We start from the raw sequence: 14,777 nt of genomic DNA on the forward strand, positions 1-14,777 counted from the left end.
AGAGGAATCATCTCAGGAAACTATGCAGCGCAGCAAGTCCCAATTAGACCGCAAGGCAGAGAATCGCCATTTATTCCGCAACCGGTTTCCAAGACCAAGAAAACTGCGAAATGGCAAGCCTGAAAGAAAAGCGAGCGTGGCCACCACGACCGCGGTTTCACAATAGCCGGAGGCACTTGAACGCGGGAGCGCCGGCTGGCCTAACGAGCGCTTAGATGCTCAGGCGCGCAATTCATGCCATCGCGACAGCCGTAAAAACGCACGACGCGAAAAAAACAGCCCTTTGCCCACCGGTATCTACAAGACCGAACGCGCAGGTACGCGCAACTCCACCGTTATCCGCCATTTCCGCTGGCTGCACCTTGGCTGCGATACAAGCGACCCAGTGCACGTCGTGACGCAACCACGGAACACTTGAATCATCGTGGGCAGTACCAACACCGATACACGGGCGTGCGGAGAGGGCTCAGTCGCAAGCCAGAAAGGCGCGGGTGGAACAAACGTCTTCCACTATAAACCACCTGATGTACGCACGCAACCAGCCACGTTTATAGTCTTGATACACGTTACACAAAGATCTGCGGTTCTTCTCTGTCGAAACCTCGATTCGGAAACATTACGTGCATAGAGCACGCCTTTCGTCATTACATGGTATGTATCACATAACCAACAGCAGATAGTACTGCCCCTCCATGCATGCACGCAACAGTCACTCCACATCCACTACGGAAACGTGGTCGTGTGGACTGTGATACGATGAGGCTTGGACAAAGCACGTCCTGCACCACAGCCACGTGCCCCTAGCCTTTGAGCCACCCTCAACCGCGGCAGACCGTAAAGATTATCGTAGCAAGCAGCCTATAGCGCAACATGGTTCATTGGTGACATTTAGCGGCGAACAGAAACAGGGGTGCAGCTGCCTTCTTATAATTATGAGCTGTGGGCTACGTAATCTAGCGCTCGATGGACCTGAACAGTGCGCCGACGTCTCACAATCTTCCGGCCGACGGCAGCCAAACAGCCATCGTGTGTAGCACAGCGACGTTGATGAAACTGTGGATACTATTCTAAATATTGTCAAATAGCAGACCATTACTTTAATGCGTACGGATTATTAGGAGACTCCCTCGAGAAAATATGAGCGGCGGTAACGCGTAACACGATGCGCTCCTCCCCAGCAATGCATGGGCTCTGTATACCGCATAGCGCCCAGGTTCACGAGTCCTATCGACGGTTAACTAATCGATATGTATACAAGAAGTGATTATGGTAAGTATACTGATAAGGGGTTATATTATATAGGTCTGATTACGTTCGATAGTGGAACAGGCGGATGATAGAGAAAGTGCTGGAGAGACAGAGGGACATCCGTGTGGTCGGATCGAGTTCGGTAAGGTTGATAAGGCCAGATAACGGTTTGCAGGGGGTTACCATTAATGCGGCGTCGGTATACGCCCAAACTGCTAATGCAGCCGAGCAGGTTGCCATCGCCATGGCTCTCCTCGATGAAAATCACGAAAATATATATAGTGATTCTAGGGCGGCCATTCGCGCTTTCAGTGTTGGTGCTGTGTGCAAAGAGGCCAAAGCAATACTCGGTGAGAAGTCAATTACAACTCATACCCTTACATGGTTCCCTGCTCATATGGGCTCCATGGTAGGAGGGATTATCAATCTCAATGAGCTGGCCCACTCCAGGGCGCGAGGGTTAACTATCCGCGACCATGGAGGACTTCTGGGTCAACCTGGAGGATTGGTAAATAGGGATCAACCGACCACGTACAATGAAATTACTTTACATTTCGCTATGAGTAGGAGAGTCTTCCCGCCTCCAGCTCGGAAGTTAAACAGGGCGCAGGCTTTGACACTGAGATTGCTGCAAACTGAAACATATCCTAACCCTGCCTTTCTACACAAGCTTTATCCTGATGTTTACTTAAGTAACTCATGTACGAAATGTGGCGGTTTAGCCACCTTACACCACATGCTCTGGGAGTGCCCCTCGGTACGTGGCACTGATACAGCATCGGCCAGCAAGTGGGGCTCCGCTCTGAGGAGTCCGGACATTCAGTCACAACTTTGGGCTGTCCAGAGGGCCCACGGTGTGGCGGTAGGTCTCGGCCTGACTGTCCCGTCGTGGGAGCGGCCCGCCGTGTGCTAAGGCACACGCCTCCGGACTTTGTTAATTAAGTTCTTCCAATCCAATCCAACAACTTCAATAAGGGCCGATTAGGTTGGGATGCGTCCGATGAGGTTTAATCAGACTCGGCTCGGGCCTGATGGAATCCAATGAATGTCCGATCGCGTTCGATAAGCGCCGGATACATCGACCAAATGCTTACGCATACAAAGACAACTCCTGTGGATGTTCTGCATAATGTTTACCATCTTGTCACCTATACGATTGGCCCAACGGGCTTTCAGGGCCTCAACGAATGGCTTGCCGCCGTTTGGGAATTTGAAAATACATACGACGGAAAATGAACATAGCCAGCGCGTGTACGCGCCGACGTATACAAATCAGTATGCGCGACACCGAATAACAGAGCACATTTTCTAACGTTCATTGTTTGTTGTTTTTTTTTCATTCTTTACTCTCGTTCATGACTCGTGCACCGCCACGCTCCCGTTTGTGCGAAGACTGCTGATTCGGCGCGCTGCGTTATAAAAATTTCATATGAATGAAACAGCAACATATGGTCGTGTGTGGTTTCAACACTACACACGCTGCACCATTAAATGCTGACAAGTCAGCCATATGGTGCTCAGTACACGTACATACGGTACAGCCCTAACAGCCTATTCAGCGTAATTATGACGTAGATATCCGCGAAAGGCGCGCAAGGGCCCTCGGTGATCACTCCGGCGCGACACAGAATTTTCTCAATTTCTGCAGAAAGAAGTGTTTTGGATGCTCGTCAAGATGTACTTTTGGGCTAGCCTTGTGTTACGTGTCCTTCTCCTCGTCTGGTCTGTTGTTTTCGCCGGCGCTGTTCTACTGCGATTGGGATGCTCTGACGCACATTATTTGCAGTTAACCAAACTATAACGGCAAACGTACAGCGAAGTGCTCAAACCAGACGCGTCACTTCGATAGACGTCATTTGCTTCTCGCGTTTATTATTTTTTTTTTTATCTAGGCGCTTTGTGCACAGATGGCAGCCATCCTGAGTATATTTTGTTTCTATTCGTGTGCAGGTTTACGAACATCAATGAATCACATACGAAGTTTAGTATGCCTTAAACTATTTTCATCACCTTGTTCGCAAAACAACTCGTGCAGACAGTCATGACGCTCGCCACATCGACACGCCCTTCGAGCACTGTCACAAATTAGCGGGTTATAAAGCGCGCGCGAGGCCGCTTTCAAACTGCTACGAGACAGAACGGCGCGAACCGCTCGCCAAGAAGCGCGAAAAGACGAAAAAAAAACAAGCATCAAAAGACGCCGGCGCGCCGCATCCTCCTCACCCAATCGAGCCAGGCGCAGACGACGCGATCAAACGCCCGGCAAATCCTGGATGTTTCTGGAAGGAGGGGGGGACGCATCCGCGCGCGATGCCGCCGCGATTCGAACATACGAGAAAGCTCTCGCCCTTTCCCCAGGCTTAGCTGTACTGCACGCAGAAGAAACATCCCGACGCTTCTAGAAACCGGGGAAGAAGGGATAAAAGCGTGCAAACGACGAGGCCAGTGGGTCAGTGCAGGCAGTGAAGTCAGTGAAGGGAGTCGGCAAGTCAGTGAGCGAGTCAGTCGGCCCGGTGATGGTGAAGTTACGCTAAGTGTGGCTCCGTTAGCCAAAGAAGACGTGTTTATGATGGTGTGCGGTCAATCGCTCGTGGATCTGGAAGAATCCGATGACGACGCCGTGTGAGCCGTGACAAGTCACGACGACGGTTGAGCTACGACGATCAACGCTGGAGCTGGCGTGAGTGTTTCCCTGAAGAGAAGCATTCGTTTACCGTCCAAGTATTGTGGACTGGATACGTCACTATCTATTCAGGACTTTAACGGTCATCGAATAGTTTAATGCATGTGATTGCATTGGTTGCGTGTGATCTGTTTGTTTAGCTCCCGTTGTGTAAACACCATCTGAGTTATATTGTGAAGTTGTAACTGGTACCAGCCGAGTGTGCACGTGTTTGTGTTATTTGTATTGCCTTAACCGAGAATATATTTCGTTTTCGTTTGTGTTATCGACTCTCGGCTCTGACTCGGTCTTTGGACCACAACCGGCGTTCGCTGGCGCGCCAAAGGACCAACTCTAAATTGTCCGCGCTTTCGTGGTGCGTTTTCGGAGGGCCTTGACGCCAGCCCTTAGAATCCGCCCGGCGATCGCCGTCCCCATTAACGGGATCAGTGACAAGCACAATTCGGATAAATCTGTAATTTCTCCAAATTGACCCGATATCCATTCTTCTTTGTGTCAAATGGGACTCCTCAGAAGTCAGGGTTGTAGCCAGACATTTATCTCGGGGGGGGGGGGGGGGGGGGGGTTGTACCTCACGAGCCCCATCTCTGGCTACGCCAATGCCGGAAGTGACTAAGCGTGATTCATTGCACCGGCACACTTCCGCGCGGTCGGGCGCGCCCTTCAGCGGTTTGCGATATGGACCAAAAACGGGGAAGGGCACACAGCATGAACCCTATGGCGCGATGTGCCAGCAGTGATCGCGCAGTTCATTAGCAATAGCAGTTACACAAGCAACACGGCGAAAACATGCTCTGATCATCCACGTTGTATACATTATACCGGCCGGTGTGACAAGAAATATGCCCGAAGGTACACAAAATAAGAGAACTGCGACATTTGTTCACCATCTTCGGCACTATTTCTGTGTGGGCATCTTAAGATGATTAGGTATAAGACGGTGGCGCAAAAAGGGACAAGGACGAAACAGGAAGAAGAGACGTATACAAGCGCACAATTTGTGCGCTTGTATACGTCTCTTCTTCCTGTTTCGTCCTTGTCCCTTTTTGCGCCACCGTCTTATACTTAACTATGCACCAACTAGCCCCGCAACAAATTTTATTGGGCATCTTAAGATGACTAGAGATATTAATTATGGCGGTAATTATAGAAATTCAAATAATTTTTTATTTAGAGGAGGCCCGCGGTCGGGTCAGATAGGAGAACGTCCTCCCTAGGAAGTGCCCATTGCCGCTTCCAAAAAGCGGCCGCTGGTAATTTTTGCGGAGTGATAAAATTCGACCAAACTCACCGATAAAACAGAAATCGAAGCGCCAAAGAGCGCAAGTGCCATACCATAGCAGACGCCCCGAATGAAGACATTGTTTCCGACAACGATTGCAGTGGTGCCAGTTCCGCATTCGTTAATCTACGTGCGCCACGCATGCATGGCATGCGCAGCCCCCACACCTGCGAGGCTAATCGGAAGAGTACGGCAGTTGCGCTTTTTCGAGTTTCGGTTTCGCCGGCAAAAATGGTCGGATTTCATCACACCGCGAGAATTCCAAGCGACAGCTTTTTAGAAACCTCAAAGCGGCAATGTGCTCTTCGCAGGAAGGGCTTCAATTCTGCCATTTGGTTCGACCGCCCGACTTCCCTAAAAGGTTGCCTAATTTAATTTCTGTAATCACTGCCGTACTTAATGTCTCACCTTAAAATTTCCGCGCCACAGAAGAGGTAATGCCGAAGACAACGAGCAAATATAATCGCAGTTCCGTTATTTCGAGGATTTCGCGGACAAAACCGTAAAGGCTGCGTGCGTGCGCGCGATGGGTCCGGTGCGATGGATAATTAAAGGACAAGGATACACGCACGAGATGTGGTTTAGTCTTATCGTTTCGGCTGGTGGGCTTGCCATTCTGGCTCATTCCGACGAGGGCCGGCCCACCAGCCGAAACTGATAAACCACATTTCGTGTGTATGCTTCTCTTTCGTTGTATAATTACAGACAACCGATCACATCGTCATACGCGCGAACCCGACAGCCTGGAATCCCGAGCGAAGGTCAGCGCGCGCCGGGACTGGACAAAACTGGTTGTCCTCTGCGCGCGCGGTGGCAGGGTGCCAACGACTACACGCACCCCACCGGGCACAACCGATGACGATAACGAGGCCCTCATCTCTCCCCACACGTTCTTTTGTCACGACGACGCGAGCTACTCCAGCCGCACGCTCCTCAACGCTAGGCTCTGCAGTACGCATCATCGTAACGTACATCGCACAAGGCCATGTAGCAAACAAGGCTATTTACAAAAGGATTACTAGCAAACACTGCCATGTCAAAACTAACTCCCTCCGCCGGCCTGCGGCACGAAGCGTGAAAGTATGCACGAAGAAGAATATGCTGCTCCCACACGATATTTGTAGATGTTGAACCATATCTCGCTACACTCGCTAACTACCTAAGAAAAACTATCAGCTCCGCTAACAGAACAGCGGCGCCCCTGCCCTTCACCTGTGAAATACAGTCGTGTTAGGTGGTTTCCGCTCGAACTGCAAGTACTTTTTCGGCTAATGCAAATGCTACGCAATTAGAGGTTCGTCATCGTTACTATCTGAAACATTACTTTTGGCTGAGCAGCGATGTCACAGTCCCTGACAAAATTTACCAGGACGTTAAAGGTTCCGGACCTAAACGTGTGTCTGTATGGGATAGTTGGCTATGAAACACTCGAGGAGCGCTTGACGTCACGAAAATGAGTAAGCGCTACTGGAAGGAGCACTTACGGAAATTCTCTGTGGGAGGGGCAGCTTGGCTGTGGGCGGAGCCTAATTTTTTTTTTTTTTAGGTTGTAACCGAGTATCGGTTATTTGCTCAAATCACTGGAGATTTCTCCTCCAGTACTCAAAAATAAACATATACACATACACACACACACACACACACACACACACACAAATAAAAGACAAACGATTTCCCAGATTGGTCATTCACTTCACACAGTGTCAGCAAGCTGGGCAAAGAACTTTGGCTGCACATAGGTGGGCGATGACAGAACTGCCCCATTTTAAGTATAACTTCCTTCATATAAAACACGCAGTAATAGGCAATGCCGAACACAAATGGCACATTCCTGCACTAAATAATTCAGTTGACAAGTTTAAGTCAATTTTGTTTTGTCCAGAGCTGGCACACGGTGCATAGAGGGCGAGCGGTGTAAAAGGGCGATGGTAGTGAATGTTTCTCGCAATGTTTGTAAATGATTCTCACTAAAACCCTAAGAGCAGAAGCTACCTTTTAACTTCCCCACATACTCAGAAATCTGTATGTGGTAAGCTATTGTTCAAATCTTGAAGAAAGGCCTTAGCATTACGTACAGTCAAACACTTTAGATAATATGCTCCTGCAACCAAAGACCATGCCATAAAAGAAACAGACCAAGGCGAAGGTCCAAGGCAATTCAGCATACGATATTAAATTTCATATAAAGGCACTACCTGGCTTTCTACAGCAGCCATTTTGGTTATATAAATGCCAGACACTTCTAAGTGTTTACACAAGGGGTTCACCCTCTAATATATATATATATATATATATATATATATATATATATATATATATATATATATATTGGTAGGGATAACATGCTATGACACATCATCTACCCTGTCATCAGTGAATGCTGTATTCTCTCATCATGATGACGCAGGGTACAACAGTCAGCGATCCCCTGTCTTTGGTGCACTGCTGACTTACTGTACAAAAAGAAGCCACAGTGCCGATCTTGTGAAGAATCAAAGTTGTAGAGCTAAACAATCCATTCCACTCCTATCACTTTCCATGTAATCGTTCCTGGAAGTGCAACAATCCTGTTTATTCCCAAACTCTTTTGTGGTACACATTAGTTCATGCCCATTTTTGAGCTTCAGTTAGCCAATCTTTTTGTAAAACCTTTTTGTAAAAAAGGAAAAGGTAGCAGTACAGAAAGAATGCAAACCTAAGAGACATAGGCAATAACATGTGAACTGTGGAACAATTTGCTAGTGTGTTTTAAGCACCCAGAAGGAGGGCTATAAGAGGTTCTGCAGAGGGTTCCGCATTGATTATCACTAGCTGGCATCATTTAACCTGCATCCAAAGCTCATTACACAATCTCATTACATTTGGCCTGCGTTGAAATTCAGCTGCCAGGGCAGGGAATCTAAGCTGCAGCCTCATGCTCAGCAGGAAACAAAAATTGTACTTGTAACACTAACTACAGAAGCATACGAAAGTAAGTCAGCAGGAAGTCAACAGTCAAAAAGAAAGCCCTAATGACAAAATGCTCAAGAATGGACACATGCAATACCACAAGAAGAGCATGACCAAGCAATGCAAGATTCGCACGAGAAACTAAATAACACCTTGTTTGCAAGGGAGAAAAGGCTGACAGCAAATGTAGTACTTAAACTTAGCACTTTAAGAGAAGGATACGGGCTTGGTCATGACATACGCAGCATATGGTGCACTAGTGTAATAGAATAAGCATTAAAACTAGAAAAAGTACTCTTTGGGAGGCCAGACAATTAGAGGGGGCGGGGCGATAAGCCAGGGAAGGCTTAACTGAGGAGCAACGAAAAAGGTGGTTGTTTTCAATTACATTAGAAACAAGGAATGAATCACTAGATGAAAATAAGCAACAAAGATGTGATGTGTGGGAAAGGGTGCAACTTAATTTACAGGGGTGGCACCAGGATTTGTTTTAAGGGGGGGGGGCATCAGGGAGGCGGGGAACTGATGCCTTGTCCGTAACCCTCCGGCCACCACCGCTGTTAGTTTATTGCAAAAAAAAAGTAAAGATAATTTTCATAGCACCTACATTAGAATTAAAGTAAACATACACAAAACTTTGTTTTAAGTCCTCGTTTACTACATGGCCAGGCTTGGTTCGCAAATAATGCTACCTGCCAGGCCCGTAGCTAGGGGGGGGGGGGCAATTTTGATGACACGGTGTTTTATGAAAATAAATCATGAAAATAGCCGCTTTTCTCATATAGTCAAGGCTTTCAGCAAGTGCCACCCCCCCCCCCCCCAAAAAGATTCCTGGCTACGGGCCTGCTACCTGCAATCATTTGACAAAAGAAATTGTCCGTACCATCTGTGGACTACAGTACGTTATCAGTAATGCTTAACTGGGTAGCTGAACACAGCTAGATATACAGTGAAAACCAACCAGTGGCACAAGCCAGTCAAGAATTGAAGACATTCCATTTCAAAGAAGCAACCACTTATGTACTAAAAACTAGAACGATTTCTGAAGTTGCACAAGATCTGGTAAGGCAACGGCAGGACCTGGGAGGGATGCATGCAACCGCCAAAGAAAGTAACTACAGAACTGAATGGAGCCAGGAATTTCGCAACAGGAAACCTCCAAACCAGCAGCAAAAGCCTACCACAAAGCTGAAGCCTATCCCACAGGCTGCAAACTGTTTCTGTGTGAACAGAGCCCCAACATTTCATGAGTTAAGCCCATCCCTTTAAAGTATAATCGAATTTACCTGCAGATGTGCACGGTGACAGTCACTCCCACAACTAAAGAATAGTGTCATGCCAATATGCACACAATAATATATTGCGAGGATGCTCGACCATCATATCCTTTAAGGTTGTCTTCCCCGCATCGCTCTAATGACTAATGAAATCCATCTTTCTTGGATGGCACTGCCACACATAGATCAGCATAGTTGCATAGTACTGAAAAATGGTGCAAGTAGGAATGCAATGCACCATGTGATGGCATGGTTATGCAGACAGACAGATAAGGAACTTAGGTGACCCCAACAGTGTGCGTGTGTGTGTGTATGTATACACACACACACACACACACACACACACACACACGCACACAACACACACGCATGTACACAAAAAATTTTGTGTTGGCTGCGCGTTGTCCAACTCCGTTCCCATGGCGCAGAAAGTGGCCTAATGCTCCAACCATTAGGACATGAATGTATGTATAACTACAAAGACAGATGCTATAAAACACCTTAACAAACTTTCCTAAAGCAAGTCATCACTTCCAAGATGCTTGCCACATCAACCAAGTCACATAGCAACAATTTACTTATAAAAAAGAGCACATGCATCTTACAACTGAAAAGATGCCAGTTATAAGGTGCATTCATCACCGAATCTGCTGCAAGCCTTATGACATTGCGGAGCTGCCAGACATTTCTACAGTGTTTTGCACACTGTGTCTTCCAAATGAATGCACATTAATGCAAAATAAAGCTACCGACTGCTCTGCAAGGTCCACTATTGTGGCTGAGGAGAGGTACACATGCGAACAAACACAGAGAAGCAAATGCAAAGCATAAGGCACTGTACCCATATGTGAAAGAATTGCAAGTTAAAATTAGATTTTTAATGTTATGCCTGATGGGGTGAGAGGGGGCCACAGTAAACCTGCCCCCCCCCCCCCCAAGGGGAACCCTACGCACGCCTTTGATCACATCTATCAGATGTATGCACAGGGGAATGAAGTAGAATGGCCTAGACAAGATCACACCGGTAATGATATACCAACAAGCTGCTGAAGGCACACACACACACACACACACACACACACAAAATCTTGGCGTATTTCATGGCCACTGCAGGACGACAGCCTCTCCTTACAATTACCAAATTACCCTGTTCTGCACGAGCCGATTCCATTTGATTGGTTGGTTGGTAACAACTTTATTGATAGTCCTGCAGAGCTATCACTCACCGGGCCTGCAAATTTTTGATGTGACCACCCCACCCAACCCTTTGCCGTCCTTGGTTGGACTTCCTATATCTTGGTATCCATTAAGTCACTAACTGACCAATGCTTATTGCTTCTCATGACGTGGCCTGCCCAGGTACTTTTTTTTCTCCTAATGTCAATTAGAATATCGGTGACCCCTGCTTGTTTTCTGACCCACTATGCCCCTTAAAGGGACCGACAACTGCTGAGAACATGAAATGAGATGACTGCACTGATGAAAAGATTGTCCGTCGCATTGACTTAAACCAACCCAGTTTATCTCGTGAGAGGTGGATTTATATTTTTATTTCTTCATTGAAAGTCGCGAAAAATGACCTTTGGCGCCTCTGGCGGCAAAATCATAAATGGTCCGATGAAGCCGGTCACGTGACCGTTGATTGGTGTACGCGTTCGATGACTTTTCTGTTAGTACTGAAATATTGTTCATTTCTTTATATTAAAAGATATTACTCCATAAAAATGTACATATAAACCTGCGTTAGTTGTATGCAACAAAGTGGCGCTGCCTTTGCTTGGCCTAGGCAGCCTTGACACAGGCGCACGCAACCTTAACCAAACTGGGCGCAGGCGCACACAACGCTGTACAAATACCGAGGAGGTGTATAAAGCCACATCATCTCATTGTAACAGCTTGCTATTTTCAAAAATGGTTGGAAAGCTCAAAATAAAGGTGGTTAAGCATAGTTACAGTAACTCCTGTGAAAGCAGAACGACAGCTTTCACAAGGGCAAGCGGCATCGCTATCAATTCTCAGCGTTGCTGGAGCAAGCCTTCATGCATGTTTGGAGCCTTTCAGATCGAAAAATACTGCTTATAAAATAACTACGTGCTTTTAGGATAAACCACTGCAGCTACAAACGCTACAAAGGGTAAGCTTCCTGTCGCGCCGTAAAAAACTGATTCGAGAAAAATCAGTTGTCGGTCCCTTTAATGTTACCCCTATCATTTTCCATTCAATCCTGTGCTGTGCAGTCATCAACTTCATTTTAGGTTTATTATCATCCAAGTTTTTGCACTGTCTGTTAGTACAGATAAAGTGCAATAATTCTGCACTACCCACTTTATGGACAGCAGTAATGGACTGGTCAAATGAATTCCTTCTAAGTGGCCCCCAAACTATTTCCACAAACTTTTCTGTCTCCATGAACATCTTCACGTCATGTCCTCGCACGAATCAGTCGACCTCTCCTACACCACTCGAAACAGGCCACTTTGACTACCGTATCTTGCGAGAGCTTTTTGGGCTTTATGGTCTGACTGTATTAAGTTACGTAGAGCTGTCATGTCGGCGTGTAGCAGGTGTTCAATGTGGCGTCTGCCTTTTGAGAAAGCTGCGCATGTCCACATGAGATGTTCTAAATCTGCTCGGCACAGCCTCTGACAGTGTGTGCATCGCGTAGAAATATTTTCACTCGAAGGTCGGGTAGCTTGCTGCCATTTGTCTAGTATGTGTGGTGTGTATGCAGAGTTAGCCATAACTTTGTTTAAAAAGATTTCTTGTTGAGTAAACCCACCCTTGTCATTTAGTATGCGCGTCGGTGTAGCTTCTAATAGTCTGTTTTTGCTGTCTGCTTTCATTTTAGTGCGAATGTAATACATCAGTGCTCTGCTAGGAGAGCCTTCTGCCCAGATCTTAATATAGGGATTTTGGTCTTCCGGGTGTGGCGAGGAACTGGGGTGTGGGGAATTGTATATGTGATCAAGCCCACCTGCTTGAGCGGCGACCGAATGAGCGGCTGCGTTTCCCCCGTCCGTGCCAGTGTGCCCCGGTATCCAGAGAATTTCAACATTTGTCCCGATGTCTTGAATTCTTTTTAGCTTTCTTCTGGCGTCGTTGGCTACAGCATCTTCAGTCGTTGGCGCTGTTAGTTCAGTTACCGCTTCGTACGAATCTTTGAGGATGCGATAGTGAATTTTTTTACTATTGATGCCTCCCAAATCGAGGGGAATAGTATTGACGGCCCCCCATATTGCCAATAACTCGGCGTGCAGAGTTGCGCCCCCGGGAAGCTGACAACTGTGAAAGCCATTGTGTTGTGGTGCAGATGTGCAAACCCAGGCCATGTTGGCTCTTTCATTGCTGATTGTGGCGTCGGCGTAGATGTCAATGGTGTTCGGAGGTCTGCTCTGTTCCAGTTTCTTCTCAAGTAGTTTAAAACTTTAACTTAACTTTAAAAGTTAAGACTTGATGGACTGCAACGGCAAGAATCAGCGGCATAATGCATTCCACATAAAGAATATACCCAATTGGCGGTATGAAAGTGCGTTTCACGTTTTATCGTTTCGAAGCACTCCACACAAAATGCAGGCGCAGGGAACCTACTACGAGCCAAACGAAGGAAGTTACAATTTTTCAGCTCCCCGAATAGCGTCTACAAGTTTTTCTTCTTTCTTGAAAGGCCCTCGGCGAAAGCCACTTGTAAAAACATCACTTCTTGCACAACGTGCGCCGAAATCCCCTCTTCTGCGGCGTGCCACCAAAAAGTGGCCTCAATTAATAGAACGCTCAGAACGTCAGTCAGGCACTTGGAAGACGCTTGTAAATTTGCTCGAATCGGCTACACTAGTGCGGCAACCGCTCGGCGGTCACGGAAAGATACCGAAAATTGAAGGGAAATTTTTCGCTTTGTTGGCTCCAAAGGGCAAGTTCCATTTACATAAAACTACAGTGTCCCGTGAGTGCCGGTAAATGGGCGGAGGCGAAGCTTAATCTTGCGAGAAAAGTGGCTGTCCACCTGCCTAAGGGCTCCGTAGCGATACGATTGATACGAAGCAGCAGCTTTAACGGCACGGAGTTGATAGGCGATAGCATGAAACCCACGACGGTTACAACAAAGGCAGAAGACAAACTGAATAAGCAGATGAACAATTTGCACTTGCCGCGCTCCCCCTTCCCCCGACTTCTAGACATGATGCACGTAAAATCCCGTGTTTATACTGCGAGCAAGTAAGGCGGGCAGACACTTGCGTAGCTGGTCAGGCAAGAACGGAAGCGAGACACAAGGCCGATTTGCAACGTGTTGTCGGTGGCCGCGAAGAGGCACCTTCACGGGCAGACCAGGGTTGCGCAACATACAAAGTGGCAAGCGTGGTCCCAAACTGTCAAAATGACGCTTTCTGGTTTGTATTCGCGAATTCCGTAGACGCACGTCATCCTTAATCATTCGGCAACGACGCAAGTACAGTACCTTCGGTCAGTGACACCTGTCAAGGCTTGCGACAATTTTTTCAAACAGCTGTTGCCAGATTATTTCGCGCTAGTTTTGCCGGCACAAGTGCATGGCGGCACATCATAGCACACGCGAGCACCGAACGCTTCAACGGCGGAAAGTCACACAACGTTGGTTCTTAGGCTTACCGCGGTAGACATGTGATGATCTTCATCGTGTGCAGTTTTACGTGGTTCTCCTACAGGTATTTGAAGTGGAGGCCCGTCACGTGTAGGTGCCCACCGGGTCGTGGAGGCCGTGTGCCGCGGCGCGCGTCACGCTAGGTAAAGGGAGAGTGAGGCACTTCCATCCAACCGCCTTGCGATAAGGCGGCCCCACGGAATTTTTCCACGTAACCCTGCGACCAACGGCTGATAAGTGGACTCGGCTGCAAGTTTCACAACCGCGGCTCCAAACTCGCATTCTCGATACACAAAATTAGCAGGCAGTTCACTAATTAGCTTAGCAATGCACGTATCTACATGGCCCACGCGCGCAGACCTACCTTTAAGCGCGGAAGCCGCATCAGGCATGAAAAACAAATAAAGAGTCGTAGAAAAGGTGCGCACGTTTCGTGACGTCGGGTGAAACTCGGTCCGCTATTGGACAAAGACGAACTTCCTGTCGGCAAAGGTGAATTTGTCGTCTGCTACTTCCGCCGCGTCATTGGGTGGCTGTCAAACTCGTTCCCGCGCGGCAGAGGCGTTCCAAGGAACGTTTGCTGCTGTAATAACTGAAGCACGTCCTTTACGCGCTTTAACCCCTACGGCAATGCCGCGTCCACAAGATATTGAGATACAAGGAGGTTATGTTACTCAAAATATTTATTATTACACATCACTCGCATGTATACAAGATCGGTTT

The 14,777-nt window shown here is 47.5% G+C and overlaps 1 protein-coding gene across 1 annotated transcript in view; it reads right to left on the reverse strand.

Moving 5' to 3' along the window:
- Window positions 1-14,287, reverse strand: part of LOC119372366 (phosphoenolpyruvate carboxykinase, cytosolic [GTP]) — a 61,106-nt gene extending 46,819 nt beyond the window's left edge. Inside the window, exon 1 of the mRNA XM_037642852.2 lies at window positions 14,063-14,287. Within this exon, the coding sequence (XP_037498780.1) occupies window positions 14,063-14,088 (26 nt within the window). The 5' untranslated portion in view covers window positions 14,089-14,287. The remainder of the gene's footprint in view (window positions 1-14,062) is intronic.
- Between the last annotated feature and the right edge of the window lie 490 nt (window positions 14,288-14,777).

The sequence above is a fragment of the Rhipicephalus sanguineus genome, chromosome 1, assembly GCF_013339695.2.
Source record: "Rhipicephalus sanguineus isolate Rsan-2018 chromosome 1, BIME_Rsan_1.4, whole genome shotgun sequence".
NCBI lineage: Eukaryota > Metazoa > Arthropoda > Arachnida > Ixodida > Ixodidae > Rhipicephalus > Rhipicephalus sanguineus.